Below are 13,957 nucleotides of genomic sequence, written 5' to 3'. Positions count from 1 at the left end.
TGGGAGAGAATTTGCAATAGCACTGTAAAATGTTAAATTACCTGACCGTCCGTCCCGCTGGAAATCCACGTGATACCATTCTCCATCATTCACTTTCTTCTGCAGGGCTTTTATTTTTATAGTACCCGACCCCATGTCTAAGAGGAGGTACAGGTGACCATCCAGCATCTCAATAGCAAAAAAGTCAACCTTAATCATCTGGGGGTGCTTGGCATCCTTCTGATGTCTTGGCTTGCCATGGCTAAACAAGATGAGGCCATTTGGTTCTGTGGTACGGAAATCAAATGATATTGAGCCTGTTTTCTTTGCATTCCATTTAGGCAAAGAAATGAAAGACTCTGGGGTTTCAAAAGTTATTGGATCTAATGTCGCCACATTTTCACACTTAAATGCCACCACTCCATGGATCTTCATCTTAGGATCTCCCTGCTTGGCAAGTCGAGATAACTCCAGCCTTACATCATTATTTTTATATACAACCTGTGGGTAGAAAACAGCAGTGAGAATCCAGATTTCATATTTTAATGTGTATAACTTGTCTGCAGTTCATGGAATTTTCAAGTAGATCATAAAGAACACAAAATATTAATTCTGTTGTATAATATTTTTCAAACAAATAAATTTCAGCTATCAATTCACCGAACAACAGAAACAGCAAATAAAATTTTGATTTTTTTTAAAACAAAGTATAAACATATGTAGTTATAGATAGTGATATGGACACATCAATTGTCTCTCTTTCCTTTGCAAAATAATTATGAGAATTTGCTAGGCTGAGATTCCTCAAAATTCCCACTAGAACTGAAACACCAAAGTCTTGTCTTGCATTGTGCTGAGCTAATAGCTGAGTGCTGTTAGGGACATAAAGCTACTATATGTAAAGCAGTCTTCACTAGTCTATTCAGTCTGTGGTGCTGCTGTTTTACTTTCCTTTTGATTTATGCAAATGTCAGATAAATGTTGTTCTGTACTCTTGTTTGCCAAGGCACTTCTTCTAAAGAGGCAAGGTGATTCTGGTCGCCTGAGATAATCACAGGACATTTTGGACATCAAATAGCACACTGGGTAAACTCATTGGCAGAATCTTAATATCATCCATGTGCTATTACCTTGTATTTGCAAAATCCATAAGTATCTTGAAATAAGGATAATGATCATATCTTTTCTCTACAAAATGCACATGATAGATAATCACTTTTATACAACATATAGCTTATACTGACTTAAGGGTGAATTAGTTATTTGTATTTAGATAAGTATAAAACCATCTAAGGAACCAAAATTTCATTGAAACTAATACTGTCATGTTCTAAATTAATTTACTCAAAAATAATGTTGTTAACCAAACCAACACACTAGGCATTGCTTTCAAAGGCATAGCCTATTTAAGCAAGAGAGAAGATGAGTTTTTTATGTGGTAATAGTGTAAATCACTTTACTTGTCAGTAATTAAGAGTTCAAGGCCTAGACTGTGCTTCCAGAGTTCAGATTCAGATGTGGGCATTACAAAGAGTATGATCTCAATAGGCCCCAGTTCTCTCCCTTTGCACATTTCTGTCCCACGAGGTGACACACAATGGGATGGTTGTAATGATTCAATAAGAAAATGCATGTAAGTGAAAAGCATGTCTACAAGGAAAGCACTGTCAACTGTATCATGACTTAGATAATAGTAATTATATCAACCTACGTGAGACTAGATAGCTGTCTCTTTATCACAGCTGAAAATTTACCTCTGTAGCTTTCTCTTAGTTATAAAAATAAGTTAGGAAATGAAGCACATGCATATAATTGGTTTTTATATTTGATTTTCATCAAACAAGTAAGTGACATCTTCTCAGTGTTGAGCCTGTGGCTTCAGTTTTCTTTTTTCATCAGAAAGGATTACTATGAAGAGCAGGATATCCTTTATTCCTTAAATAAATATGTACAATGGCTTAACAAGCATCTACTGACAACAAAAAAAGAGAAAATGAATATAAGCAATCTCAAAGAGGAATTACACTAATTCTTAAGAATACTGTCTTGAAAAGAGAAAGGACTATTACACCTTGGGGAAGTTGACTTAGGATTGTCTTTCTTTGGAAATCTTTAGCACTGGAGAGAACGCTTTTCACAAGTGATTTCCGAAGCATTCATCATGACTTTCGTGCTGTTCAGCCTGGTAATTTTTCATAATTCCTTTGGTTTATATGTTAGTATTTGGAGATAATTTGTATATTCATTAGAACTGAGTCATTTTTCAATCGCATGGTCTAGATGCCTCTACTCATCAATACTAGCAATATTAACTATACACTCAAGCCCCTTTTATAGGCATAGGTATTTCTGAAAGGAAGACCCTGGGCTATGTATAGTTGCCATATCTCATAAACAAGGCATCATCAAATCAAGAGTTGGAGGGTGTAGAAATTAATGAAACCATTAGCAAGGATTTTAGTAGCAGTCTTATAATTTTATGTGTCTTAGCAATGAGGTGATTCAGGTAGATATTAGGAGAAAAAAGAATAAATCCTCTTAAATATACTGTTCAGAGTTAGTCATACATTCTAACCCTCACAGAGATGCAAAATGAATTTCCTCCTTGGTCTAGATCCACATCTTTGTGTAAGTATGACCCTTGCTTACTGCTGGCTAGTACTAAACCGGAACCTGGCCTTGCTCGGGCAATCAACAAATATTTACTAAAAAGCTGAATCAAATTCTTCCTTTACTATATCAAACTGAATTTGATATAAAGACAACAGACTTTACTAAAATAGCATATTAAGTTAAGACATGTAAATAGAATGTGGAAAAATGTGTCATTATGGACCAACTTCAGAAATAAAGTACCACGTTTTTAAATGTATTTTTCTAGGGCAATGTTAACCATTGTGAACATCCAGTTTTTGCACAACGTCAGTACAGTGGTGTAGAAGTGGGAGCGGCGGGGCTTTCATTGGTTAATTAATAAAGAAACTGCCTAGGCCCATTTGATTGGCCAACCCTTAGGTGGGTGGAGTAAACAGAACAGAATGCTGGGAGAAAAAAGCCGAGTCAGTGAGTCGCCATGATTCTCTCCAGGCAGACGCAGGTTAAGATCTTTCCTGGTAAGCCAGCTCGTGGTGCTACACAGAATATTAGAAATGGGTTAGATCAATATGTAAGAGCTAGCCAATAAGAGGCTAAAACTAATGGACCAGGCAATGTTTAAAAGAATACAGTCTCCGTGTCATTATTTCGGGTAAAACCAGGACGCAGCCCTGCCGCTCCCATTTCTACAGAGTGGCGCTCCAACGTGGTGGACTAAATTCACTTAAAAACCTGAGAGGGCTTTAAAAAAAGGGAGAGAGAGTTTAACACTCTACATTATTTAGATTCTTTGATATAGAACGTTTAGTATATTTATTATTTGTTCCTATTGTATATAGTTGTATTTGGTTTGGCTCTATTTTATTTAGACAAAAAGGGGAGATGTAGGGGAGACCCAGCCAATCACCTTGCTAGCAGGGGGCGGGGTCCCCCGAGGATATTTTTTACTTATAAAGATTGCGGGCGTGCTCCCAGCAGCCCCTTCTACTTTCCTGTTCTCCGCTGGAACTTCGGTTCTGTGAGTCTTTCCCTAATTAAAGCTGAATATTTTATTAAAATTTCCGTCTTCCGTTCATTTACGCCGCGACACAGTGGAAAAGCTCATGCTCAGGTTCATTTTGTAGAGTGTGAATTACTTCTGGGGTGAATGATGCCCATGTGCTAACTAGAGAGATGAAATTTATTTTCCTGACAGACCCATGTTGTTCATTTTTCCTCCTAGTTTTGCATTTACCAAAAAATTACTCTGAAAAACAGAAAAGCAATTTGAGGTGGATACGCTCTTTGCTTTCAGGTTACCATGTTTCTCTCATGGGACCCACATTCCATAATTATCTGATTTTTTTCAAAGTTAGACTTTCTCTTACAATGTCTAGTTCAATAGGACTAACAAGTGACTGAAAGCATTCCAAACCTTGAAATTCAAGTGCAAGCTAATTTTTCTTTTCTGAAAGGATTACTTTACAATTTCTTGTGTAGAAATTTGAGTTCCACTACATATATATGTGGGGGGTTAAGGGGTATATATGCTGTCAATTTAACCATTGATGATACTAGTGAATATTCATTTAGATCTAATTTTAGAATTAAGGACTTGGAAGAATATTTATATATTTTTAAAGGAATTCAAAATGTTGAATTTCACCTCCCTGCTCCTAACTAGCAATGGGAGATAGACAAGATACAACTTTCAGAATTTGCTTGCTTTATGTTTTCTCTGTTTGTTTTGTATTTAATCTGCTATGTAATTTTAACACACTGTTATTATGTCTTTCCCTTCTCTTTTATATATTAAGGACTTCAAAAATGTCTCTTTAAGCTTAGTATACAAGCATAAAAAAACAATTTATAGGTGTAGTCTAACATTTGAAGTAAACAGTAGTGAATATCATACCTGATCTTGACAATAGTCTTGAAAACAAGTTCCATACTGCAGGGGAAGCAGCTTCAATTATGGAATGCATAACTGACAATCCATAAACAAACTTATTTTAATTTTAATTCTACTATCTATATTTAATGGTCTCTCCGTGTCTCATGTTCCTAATTTCTAAAATTAAGAGGTCAAAAGAAATGGCATGTCATATGTGTGAATTCTTATACGGGTTCCCTTTTAGTGTACATGATTTGGGCAAGAAACAAAAGACCCAATATTTCATCTGCCATTCTGATGTTCTTCTGTTGTTGGCTAGATGCTGGGATATTTTTCCTTATTTCGAGACAAATAGAAACACCGATCTACTAGAAAAGTGAAATTTAGACCACCTTAGTGTATGCAGAGGTGCCTTGAGGGGTATGTTAAAGATTTCTGCAGAGGCAGCTGATAGATACTGCTCTTTCCAGGGAGTGGGGAGATGTGAAATCATTAGGGAAACATTTACCACTCAAATGAGGACTTTTTAAAATAAAGATATTCATCAGTTAGGAGATTTCAGTGAGGTTCTTGAATTAACTAACATGCACTAATGAAGGCCTTGAAGAATGAACTCTGACTGTATAGGGTGGTAAAAATCCCCACACAGATGTTTAGGCATCGTGATGGAGGGAGTCTATCCAGAGGATCCAAATGGCTCCTTTAAAACCATCCTGGTGGCCAGGCAGTGGTGGTGCAAGCAGAGGCAGAGGCCGGTAGATCTCTGTGAGTTCAAGGCCACCCTGGTCTACAAGAGCTAGTTCCAGGACAGGCACCAAAAAAGCTACAGAAAAACTTGTCTCGGAAAAACAAACAAACAAACAAACAAACAAACAAACAAACATCCTGGTGGTGCCTTCCATACTTGCATACTTGAGAATGGTTATACATGGAGATGTTTGCTTTTAATTTTGTTCTTTCTGGGATCTCTCCATGTGCCCTTTCAGCATGACAGTGAAGGGCTCTGAAACATGACCAGAATGTAGTCCACAAAAAGGAGAGGAACCACTCCAAAACAGCAGGAGTTGTACTTGGTTGGCATAGTTCAAGGAACAGCTCAAGAAAGAAAGTAAAATGTATTAAAATTCTTATATCCAATATTATTAATTTATTATTTAAAAATTATGTATTAATAGTATGTTAAATTCAGTCATATAAGCACTATTAGGCACATACTAAGGTAAAATGCTTAAGAAAATGTAATTTTACTCACTCCCATGTATATATACTCAGTACAGTGGAATATGGCCCACTGAGTTTCCTTTAAATACTTGCTCATGATATATACTAGGAGTTTTCACATGCTACATATACTAAAATATAAAATTCTCATACTGCTAGATATAAATTTGTGTAAACTAAATTTGTCAAAGTTGATATTACTGATATTTATAAAATATCAATATAAATTATAGTGTGTGATACATCTCTAAATAAAGGTGAGTATCCAGGCATGGTGGTATATACTTTTAATACCAGTATTTTCAAGGCAGAGGCAGTTGGATTTCTAGGAGGTTGAGGGCATCCTGGTTTACACTGTGAGTTTCTGTCTCAAAAAAAAAAAATGGTAAGTATATAATGCAGATCAGTGAATGTTATTAATACAACCAAATATACATTAATGGTATTTGATAATTTTCAACCTAAGAATTCCTGGCTAACATACTCAGATTGTCTTTTTTTATTTGATGCTATAAACGTCTTGAATTCAAAGCAGAGTTTAGCAATTATCAGGCTGTAACGGACCCAGTGAATATAGACTGTAGCTAAAAGAGAAAAATATAAAGAAAAGAATAATTTACTTGTTTTATGACTAAATAAAAATAGAAAATTAAACTAAGTTTGGTGGGATCTCCAGTCCTAACACTCAGGAGACAGAGGCAGGAAGATTACAAACTCCAAGCCAGCCTCTGCTACACAGTAAGTGTCGGGTCAGGAGCATGGGGGATTTCAAAGGTAACAGGTAGTTACAGGGAATGATTGGATTCTTTCTGGAGGAGTAAGATCCTATTCAGAGGTAGAGTGTAGACAAAATCTTTAACCAAATATGTTACTTTCTCCAACCAAAATTACAAAAATGACTAGAAACTACTGAGAACTCAAGAACAATGGCAATGGGTTTTTGATCCTACTGCATGTACTGGCTTTGTGGGAGCCTAGGCAGTTTGGATGCTCACCTTCCTAGACCTGGATGGAGGTGGGTGGTCCTTGGACTTCCCAAAGGGCAGGGAACCCTGATTGCTCTTAGGGCTGAAGAGGGAGGGGGACTTGATTGGGAGAGAGGGGGGGAATGGGAGGCGGTGGCAGGGAGGAAGCAGAAATCTTTAATAAATAAATAAATTTAGATTAAAAAAAGACAAAAATGACTAGAAAACATAAAAACAGACTTCAATAACATTTCTCAACAAAAGCTTGTGGCATTTAAATTTATAACAAAAGTTTCTTAGAATCTGGATGGGAAAGAAATTCAACAATACTTTGCAAAAGATATGTAGAGCCTTTATCTGAGACTCAACTGGACAAGCTCATGTATATTAATTATAAAATATAATAAAATAAAATCATCAGTGCTTTTGCCTTTCCCACACATAATAAACAAAAATGTGTAGGCAATACCCAAGGGTAATAGTTACCTATAGGGCAACCTTCAGTGCTATGAACAGCAATGGCACAAGAATCAGGTCTTGTAACACCTCACAACAATGACTTCATAATGTCATTAGGAAATGAATTTTTTAATGAGTTTTTTTGAAATGTAAAATGTAAATTTGGTCAATTCTCTTCTTTTCAAACGAGGAAAATGAGGCTCTAAAAAGCTACGTGACTGTAAAAGTTTGTCCTGATATCCTATCATAGAGACATAACTAAGACTTCAATGCTTTCCGAATGTTGAAAAAACAAAGCGATGAACCATGTCTCCTAGAAACGCAGTTGCTTGAGGCCCCTGACAGCAGCACGTGAAAAGCTTTTCTTCTCAGCCCTCTTTCCCTAGAATAGGAACTTCAGAGGATGCGGCCATAGATTCTTCGCAGACAATGCAAACATGCCTTAGCTGCGTACTAAAGTCGATTCCCACATACGGGAGAGGAAGTGCAGGGGGAAGAGGGGCACAGTAGTGTCCTCCTAATGATACTCAGTCCAGCACTGAAGGAGGAACATCAAAGTGCAATGTTTATTACTATTTTGAAAGTTTAAAGGAGAAGATGAAGAATATGTTTAGAATAGTTCTTTCATGATCCTGCATAAATTAGGGCCAAACATTTAGATTCCAAACCAGCAGCTAGAGATTTTATTCCCAAAAATATTTCACCTGTGAGTCTCAGTGAGAAAAAGATGATCATAAACTCTCAAGGAAACCCATCTTCCCATGAACCACTATAATTTCTGTGAACTAGAAACAGTGAGAACAAATGTGTTGTCTAGAGTAATCAATAAAAACTTATTTTGCGATTTTACCCACATGAGCACAATAAAATTTCTTCTATGATAAAATTTTACACTCTTTCTAAGGAAGTGGCCATGAGTATAAATACAAAACATGTGATCAGTTTGCATTTAGGTATTTCCTGCTCACATATGTCTCCAGTATGCATACATCTATACATACCTTATAAAATAAATTACTGTTTACTATAAATCTTTCTTTTCTTACTGAAATAATATAGTGTGCCTTGCAGGCATATACCAAAGTTGTGACATTTTCATGAACCATTTTCCCAGCATGCTCATCATTTTACCGTTTTAATGTTATAAAATTCTTCCCAGGAATATTTGATAAGCATATTATTTTGATGTAAAAATATTTGTTATTTCATTATAAGTACATGTATGCATGTGTGTGTAAGACCTTATTTTAAGGAGATTGAAATGTGTTTGAAATAAGTATGTAGAAACTGCCTTTGCTGAAAAGCACCGAGGCCTAATCTAGGCCACAGGGTATGTAAAGCCTTGCATCTATGCTTGCACTTGGCACCCTTGGCACCTGCTGACCTCCGTCCATAGGTATGATTATCAAGCCGTATGTTGGTCTAATTAGTCTCATCTCCCTTAGGGTGGAAAAGCACAGAGGACTCACTGGGTTAAATAGCAGTCATTCTATTTCTAGGAGCAGCAGAATCTCCAGAGGTGGTTACTAGATTGAGCCCTCCCTGCCCTTCCAGATGAGGGCAGTTAGCCAAGATGGTAAAGCTGTACACTGGGGCACAAGTAATTATTTCCTGACAACTAGATTGATAGATACCTCAAGCACTGACACTGATTCAGACCTGTGACCACCAGCAGAGCTAAGACCGTGATTAATAAACACACAGCTAAGCAAAAACAACTTTAATTAAGGTCCTTGCCCCTTACCCCATACTCCTCCTATTTGAGCTTAAAGCTCATTTCAGAATCTTGCAAGGTTGCTTGGGGATCTCTAGAACCCTTGATAAATCTGTCTTCTTCTAGTTATTTGCCCATCATCAGTTTCTTTCAATAGTATGTCATAGAGAGCAGCTGACCCTAACCTGTTAGAACTGCCAGATTCGGGCATTCGTCTCCAACATTACTGTTATATGACTTCTGTTTAAGGTGAAAAATACAAATTAATTTCTTTCATTCATGGTTACATATTAGAACTTACATGGCTTTTTAAAATCACTTTTTGCCATTATTTTTAAGAATCACTTCATTCACAAGGATCTATACCTAAGCTATTTCTTCATGGTCCAGATCCACATCACTTAATAATTATAGATTTATAATATAGTCTATAATATATTCTACTATGTCTACTACGCCATGTTATTTGACAGTGTGCATCTGTGATAGCACATGTAGGCATGTGCTTTCTCTGTGGACACGATAAATGTTTGTAATAGCATTTGCAATCAATAAACGTTTGTAACTGTTCAAGAGTCTTCGATCTTTACAACCCAAATATATCCAAACTATATACTAAAATTTACTTAAAGGGACTTTTTTATTTTTGAGATTATATAATTATATTTCTCCCCTTCCCTTGAAAACCTTTTTTTATTTTTACTTTTTTTTTATTTATTTGTGACAATATCTCGTTATATCCTCAGTTGGTCTTGAACTCAGGATATTCCTGCATCTGTTTTCCTGAGTACTGGGATTACAGGCTTGCAACACTACCTCAGGCTTTAAAGGGAATTCTGAATAATGCAAGAAAATCACATCTTTATTATAATTATATTCTTACTACTGTTGTTAGTAAAGTTATAACTTATAAAAAGTATGTTTTGTATTTTAATGTATTGAGGCAACTAGCCTCATGCTGGAAAAAGTTATTGGCCGAATGTACAACTATAAAAGGAAACAGTGAGGAAAACAGAAGCAGCAAATGCAGTTATAACCCTGTTCACTCTACTCTGTCGATCATAAGGTGCCACCTGGGAGTTTGCTGTGGTAAGATACCAGAAGTGAGTGCCTGCACCTGGAGATGCATGCGCAGGAGGTGAAGCTCTTATTTCCTTTGCATGGCATCTCATCAGACAGGAAGGTCACTTGCCCAGGTCACAAAGCTGGTTCTACGCAGGCAGAGAATACAGTGTTGTCTAAGTATTGCCACAAGGACCTGGTACAGTCTCTCTTCTTTGAGTGTTCACACTATGAGGCTGTTCTGGCTGGTTCTTCCTTTCATCGTGATTGTCAGCACTAAAGGGAAGAAGCCTCTATTAAATCTCTTGTACCCAGGTGTTCTGGTCATCTAATGCTGGATTTTCTAAACTGTGGGACTAACAGTTCCTTCTCTAACATTCCCCTGGACTGCTCACTCAAGCTATTCGCTGGGCACCCTGAAGCCAGCAGGAGAAGTTGCCGTTTAAGACAGTCAACAGTGCTGTTTGCAGCACCTGCAATGAACAGACTTCGGGAAGTAGAATTGCTCCTGGGGGAGGAGAAGATTGTATAAATCTACAATTTAATATTACCTGATAAATGAAATATATGGTGTATGTTTTTAAGATTGTCTGTGTGTAGATGTGGTAGGTGTTTTGTGTGTATGTGTGATTTGTGTGTACATGCAGGCATATGCACAAACATACAAGTGTATATGTGTGCATGCAGTTATATGTTAACTTAGCCAGTGACATTACATGGGGCAGCTTTCACATTCCCTGTAAACTTGTGTTCCTCTTTCTGGAGAATGAGCTTTATGCCTCCATTGGCACTCTTAGTCGAGCATATTCAGATGTGCAGTACTGTGTGCTTGACTTTGGGCCCCAAGCAAAGGATTTCTGTTATTGTCACCACTATAATCTTAAAAGAAGAAGGCCCTGGAACGAAGAGACAGCTCAGTGGTTGGGAGCATTGGCTCCAATTCTGGAGAACCCAGTTTTTGTTCCTACCACCCACATAGTGTCTCACAAGCATCTGTTATTTCAGTCCTAGGGGATCTGACTCCCTTTGCTGGTCTTGCCAGGCACATACACATAAATACATTTAAAAATAAATATAATTATTGTTCAGAGTCCTAAATGTTAATAAGTTAAGTTTCTAAGAGAAGTAAAAAGCAACCATATCTCCTGTAAGCAATTAATCACCCTCAGATGTGAAGGTCTACATGAATACTCCCCAAATCTTATCATTTTGTTTACCTTAATTTCTTTACCTTGTTTTTTGTGAAGGACACATTTTGTAATATTTCATCAGCTAAGCAAAGATTATTTAAGAAATACTTAGGTTGCTCATTTAAAGTTTATTAAAGCAATATGAAGCAGCTTCTCAATCTCAACTAGTTAGTTGATAATCTACAACCTGATGGAGATGCATGCTGTACTGAACCTGAACTACAGGGAAGAATAGGCCTCTTTTAGGTTTGTTAACAAATTGAAATGTCTGATTGTTTATTTTTCATTCCAAAACCCCTAAAAAGTATGAAGACTGCAGGTTGGGAACTTTTATTTTTCAATTATGTCTGTTAAGTACTAGGGAATTTTGTTTTAAGGCAATCTTTAATTACATACTTTGGAAGGTCCCCAGCACATCGGATGTCAGATGGGGTGCACCTTTTGCCAGAGGTTGCTTAGTTCCGTGTTTATTTAATGAATGGGGTTTTATATGCAGCTGAATTTCTCATGGCACATGTTAGAAAATACTTGGCAGCATTTAAATTGGAGAACTGAGAAACATATTGGCTCTGTGGAAGCTCAATCAGTTCCCAGGCAGGAGTGGAGAGTTTGCCAAGGAAAATTCACCAAAATAAAAACTACCAACATCAAATGTGTGCACAATCCAGGGAATACTGAGTTTGCTGTCAGGAATAGATTAATGAATCCTTCAGATATCTAAAACAGGTCACAAATGGCGATGGAGAAAAGGCTTTGTAAACTTGGGAAAGAAGTACGTCTGGGAGAAAGATGTGTATGTTTTCTGATTGTTTGTAAAATCCAAGTGCTAGCTGCCAAGTTAAAAAAAAAATAGAGTCTCAGGTAACTACTTAAGTCTTTTTATTTTGGAGACATGTTTATAAGTCACTAAAAGATATGTTTTAAATTCAAAATATAAAATAATCAGTCGTCGAATATTGAAAAATGGTCATATAAGTTACTGACTTAAACACACTATAGAGATGACTACATTGTTTCCTGTTCTTTGATCATATACTTATATGTCGTTTCCCATAAACTGTAATCACTATAGGTACATTTACCATAGGTCTGGAAAGGGATATTCTGCAGCAAGTGATCTGGACTCTGAAAAGATCTAGGTCCATTAGAAGATAATTGATATTCTAGAATTAGGAGTAATTAAAGTATATTTATAATTGAATGTTAGTTTAAGAAAATAAATATGAGAACATATTATTAATTTTAAAATGGTAACAGTCATCCTACTCCTCCTTTTTATGGATACTGTGTTCTTTCTGATGTGGAGATGGCTTCGGGGTCCTCTTGTCCCAGAGTAGCTATCATACCTGTTCTCTTAAATGTGTTGTCTGCAGCCAGCAATCTCTCTCTCTCTCTCTCTCTCTCTCTCTCTCTCTCTCTCTCTCTCTCTCTCTCTCTCTCTCCCCCCCTCCCTCCCTCTCTCCCTCCCTCCTTCTCTCCCTCTCTTTTTCTTCTCTCTGGAAGGGCCCTTTCTTCATCAGGACTGCAGTCCCTTCCTCCAGCTCCAAATGTAGCCAGACCTCTAACCAGCTCTTGCTCTTTTGATAGTCAGTGATTCAGCTGCCCATGGCATTCCTGTCTCTTTGTTTAATTTTTTTATTTATTCACAAGTAACAGGGCTGGAATTACCAGCACAGAAATATTGATTGAAGGGGTAGCATGGCCACTGCTCAGGTGGTTAAGTGGATAGGTTTGCCTACACTTGGCAAGCTTCTCTGCTGGCTCTGTGATGAGCAAATTGCCAGCAGACAATCTGTTGGAGTTGGCTGTCTATGTTTGCTTTGCCCCTCAGTGCATCAATTTTACATCAAGCAGACAGTGTGAAAATGGAATATGAAATATAAACTTTAGCTGCTCTGTTGCCTGACATAATATTAGTGTGAGTCAATACAGCAAAAACCCCAACCAAATGTACCTCTCAAATATTCCAGGCTTGTTGCATAAATATATAAGTTATTTCTCAAAAGGTTTGTTGGCTAAAATTAAATTACACATGTAGTAGATGACCAAGAAGATTCAGGACAGGTTTGAGATAGGTACTTACTTGAAAAATATCAAGAATACTAAAAATTCAGAAATGTAAAAACATACTATTTCAATATAATACTTGTTGTCAAAGACCTCAACATAAAATTAACCACACTGAACCTCATAGAAAAGAAAGTGGGAAGTACCCTTGAATGCATTGGCACAAGAGACCACTTCTTAAATATAACCTCAGTAGCACAGACACTGAGACCAACAATAAATAAATGGAACCTCCTGAAACTGAAAAGCTTCTGTAAAGCAAAGGACACAGTCAACAAGACAAAACAGCCGCCTATAGAATGGGAAATGATCTTCACCAACCCCACATTGAACAGAGGGCTGATTTACAAAATTTATGAAGAACTCAAGAAATTAGTCATCAAAAGAACTAATAATTCAATAAAAAATGGGGTACAGACCTAAACAGAGAACTCTCAATGGAGGAATCTAAAATTTCTGAAAGACACTTAAGGAAATGCTCGGCATACTTAGCCATTGCAATGCAAATCAAAACAACTCTGAGATTCTATCTTATACCTGTCAGAATTGCCAAGATCAAAAACACTGATGACAACTTATGCTGGAGAAGATGTGGGGTAAAGGGAACACTCCTGTGTTGCTGGTCGGAGTGCAAACTGGTAAAGCTGATTTGGTAATCAGTATGGTAATTCCCCAGAAAATTAGAAAACAACTTACCTCAAAACCCAGCAACACCACTTTTGGTCGTGTACCCAAAGGATGCTCAGTCATACCACAAGAACATGTAGAAGCATTATTTGTAATAGCCAGAACCTTGAAACAGCCTAAATGTCCCTCAATCAAAGAATGGATA

The 13,957-nt window shown here is 37.0% G+C and overlaps 1 protein-coding gene across 29 annotated transcripts in view; it reads right to left on the bottom strand.

The window, feature by feature from the left end:
* The window catches only part of Nrxn1 (neurexin 1), a 1,077,006-nt gene that overhangs the window by 621,707 nt on the left and 441,342 nt on the right, over positions 1-13,957 (bottom strand). For all 29 annotated transcript variants that reach the window (XM_057767124.1, XM_057767151.1, XM_057767179.1 and 26 more), the window contains one exon: positions 42-480. In XM_057767124.1, the coding sequence (XP_057623107.1) occupies positions 42-480 (439 nt within the window). The remainder of the gene's footprint in view (positions 1-41; positions 481-13,957) is intronic.

Source organism: Chionomys nivalis, chromosome 1 (genome assembly GCF_950005125.1).
Source record: "Chionomys nivalis chromosome 1, mChiNiv1.1, whole genome shotgun sequence".
Taxonomy (NCBI): Eukaryota; Metazoa; Chordata; class Mammalia; order Rodentia; family Cricetidae; genus Chionomys; species Chionomys nivalis.
The sequence above is the reverse complement of the archived record's forward strand: the minus strand, read 5'-3'. Positions and strand labels throughout refer to the sequence as shown.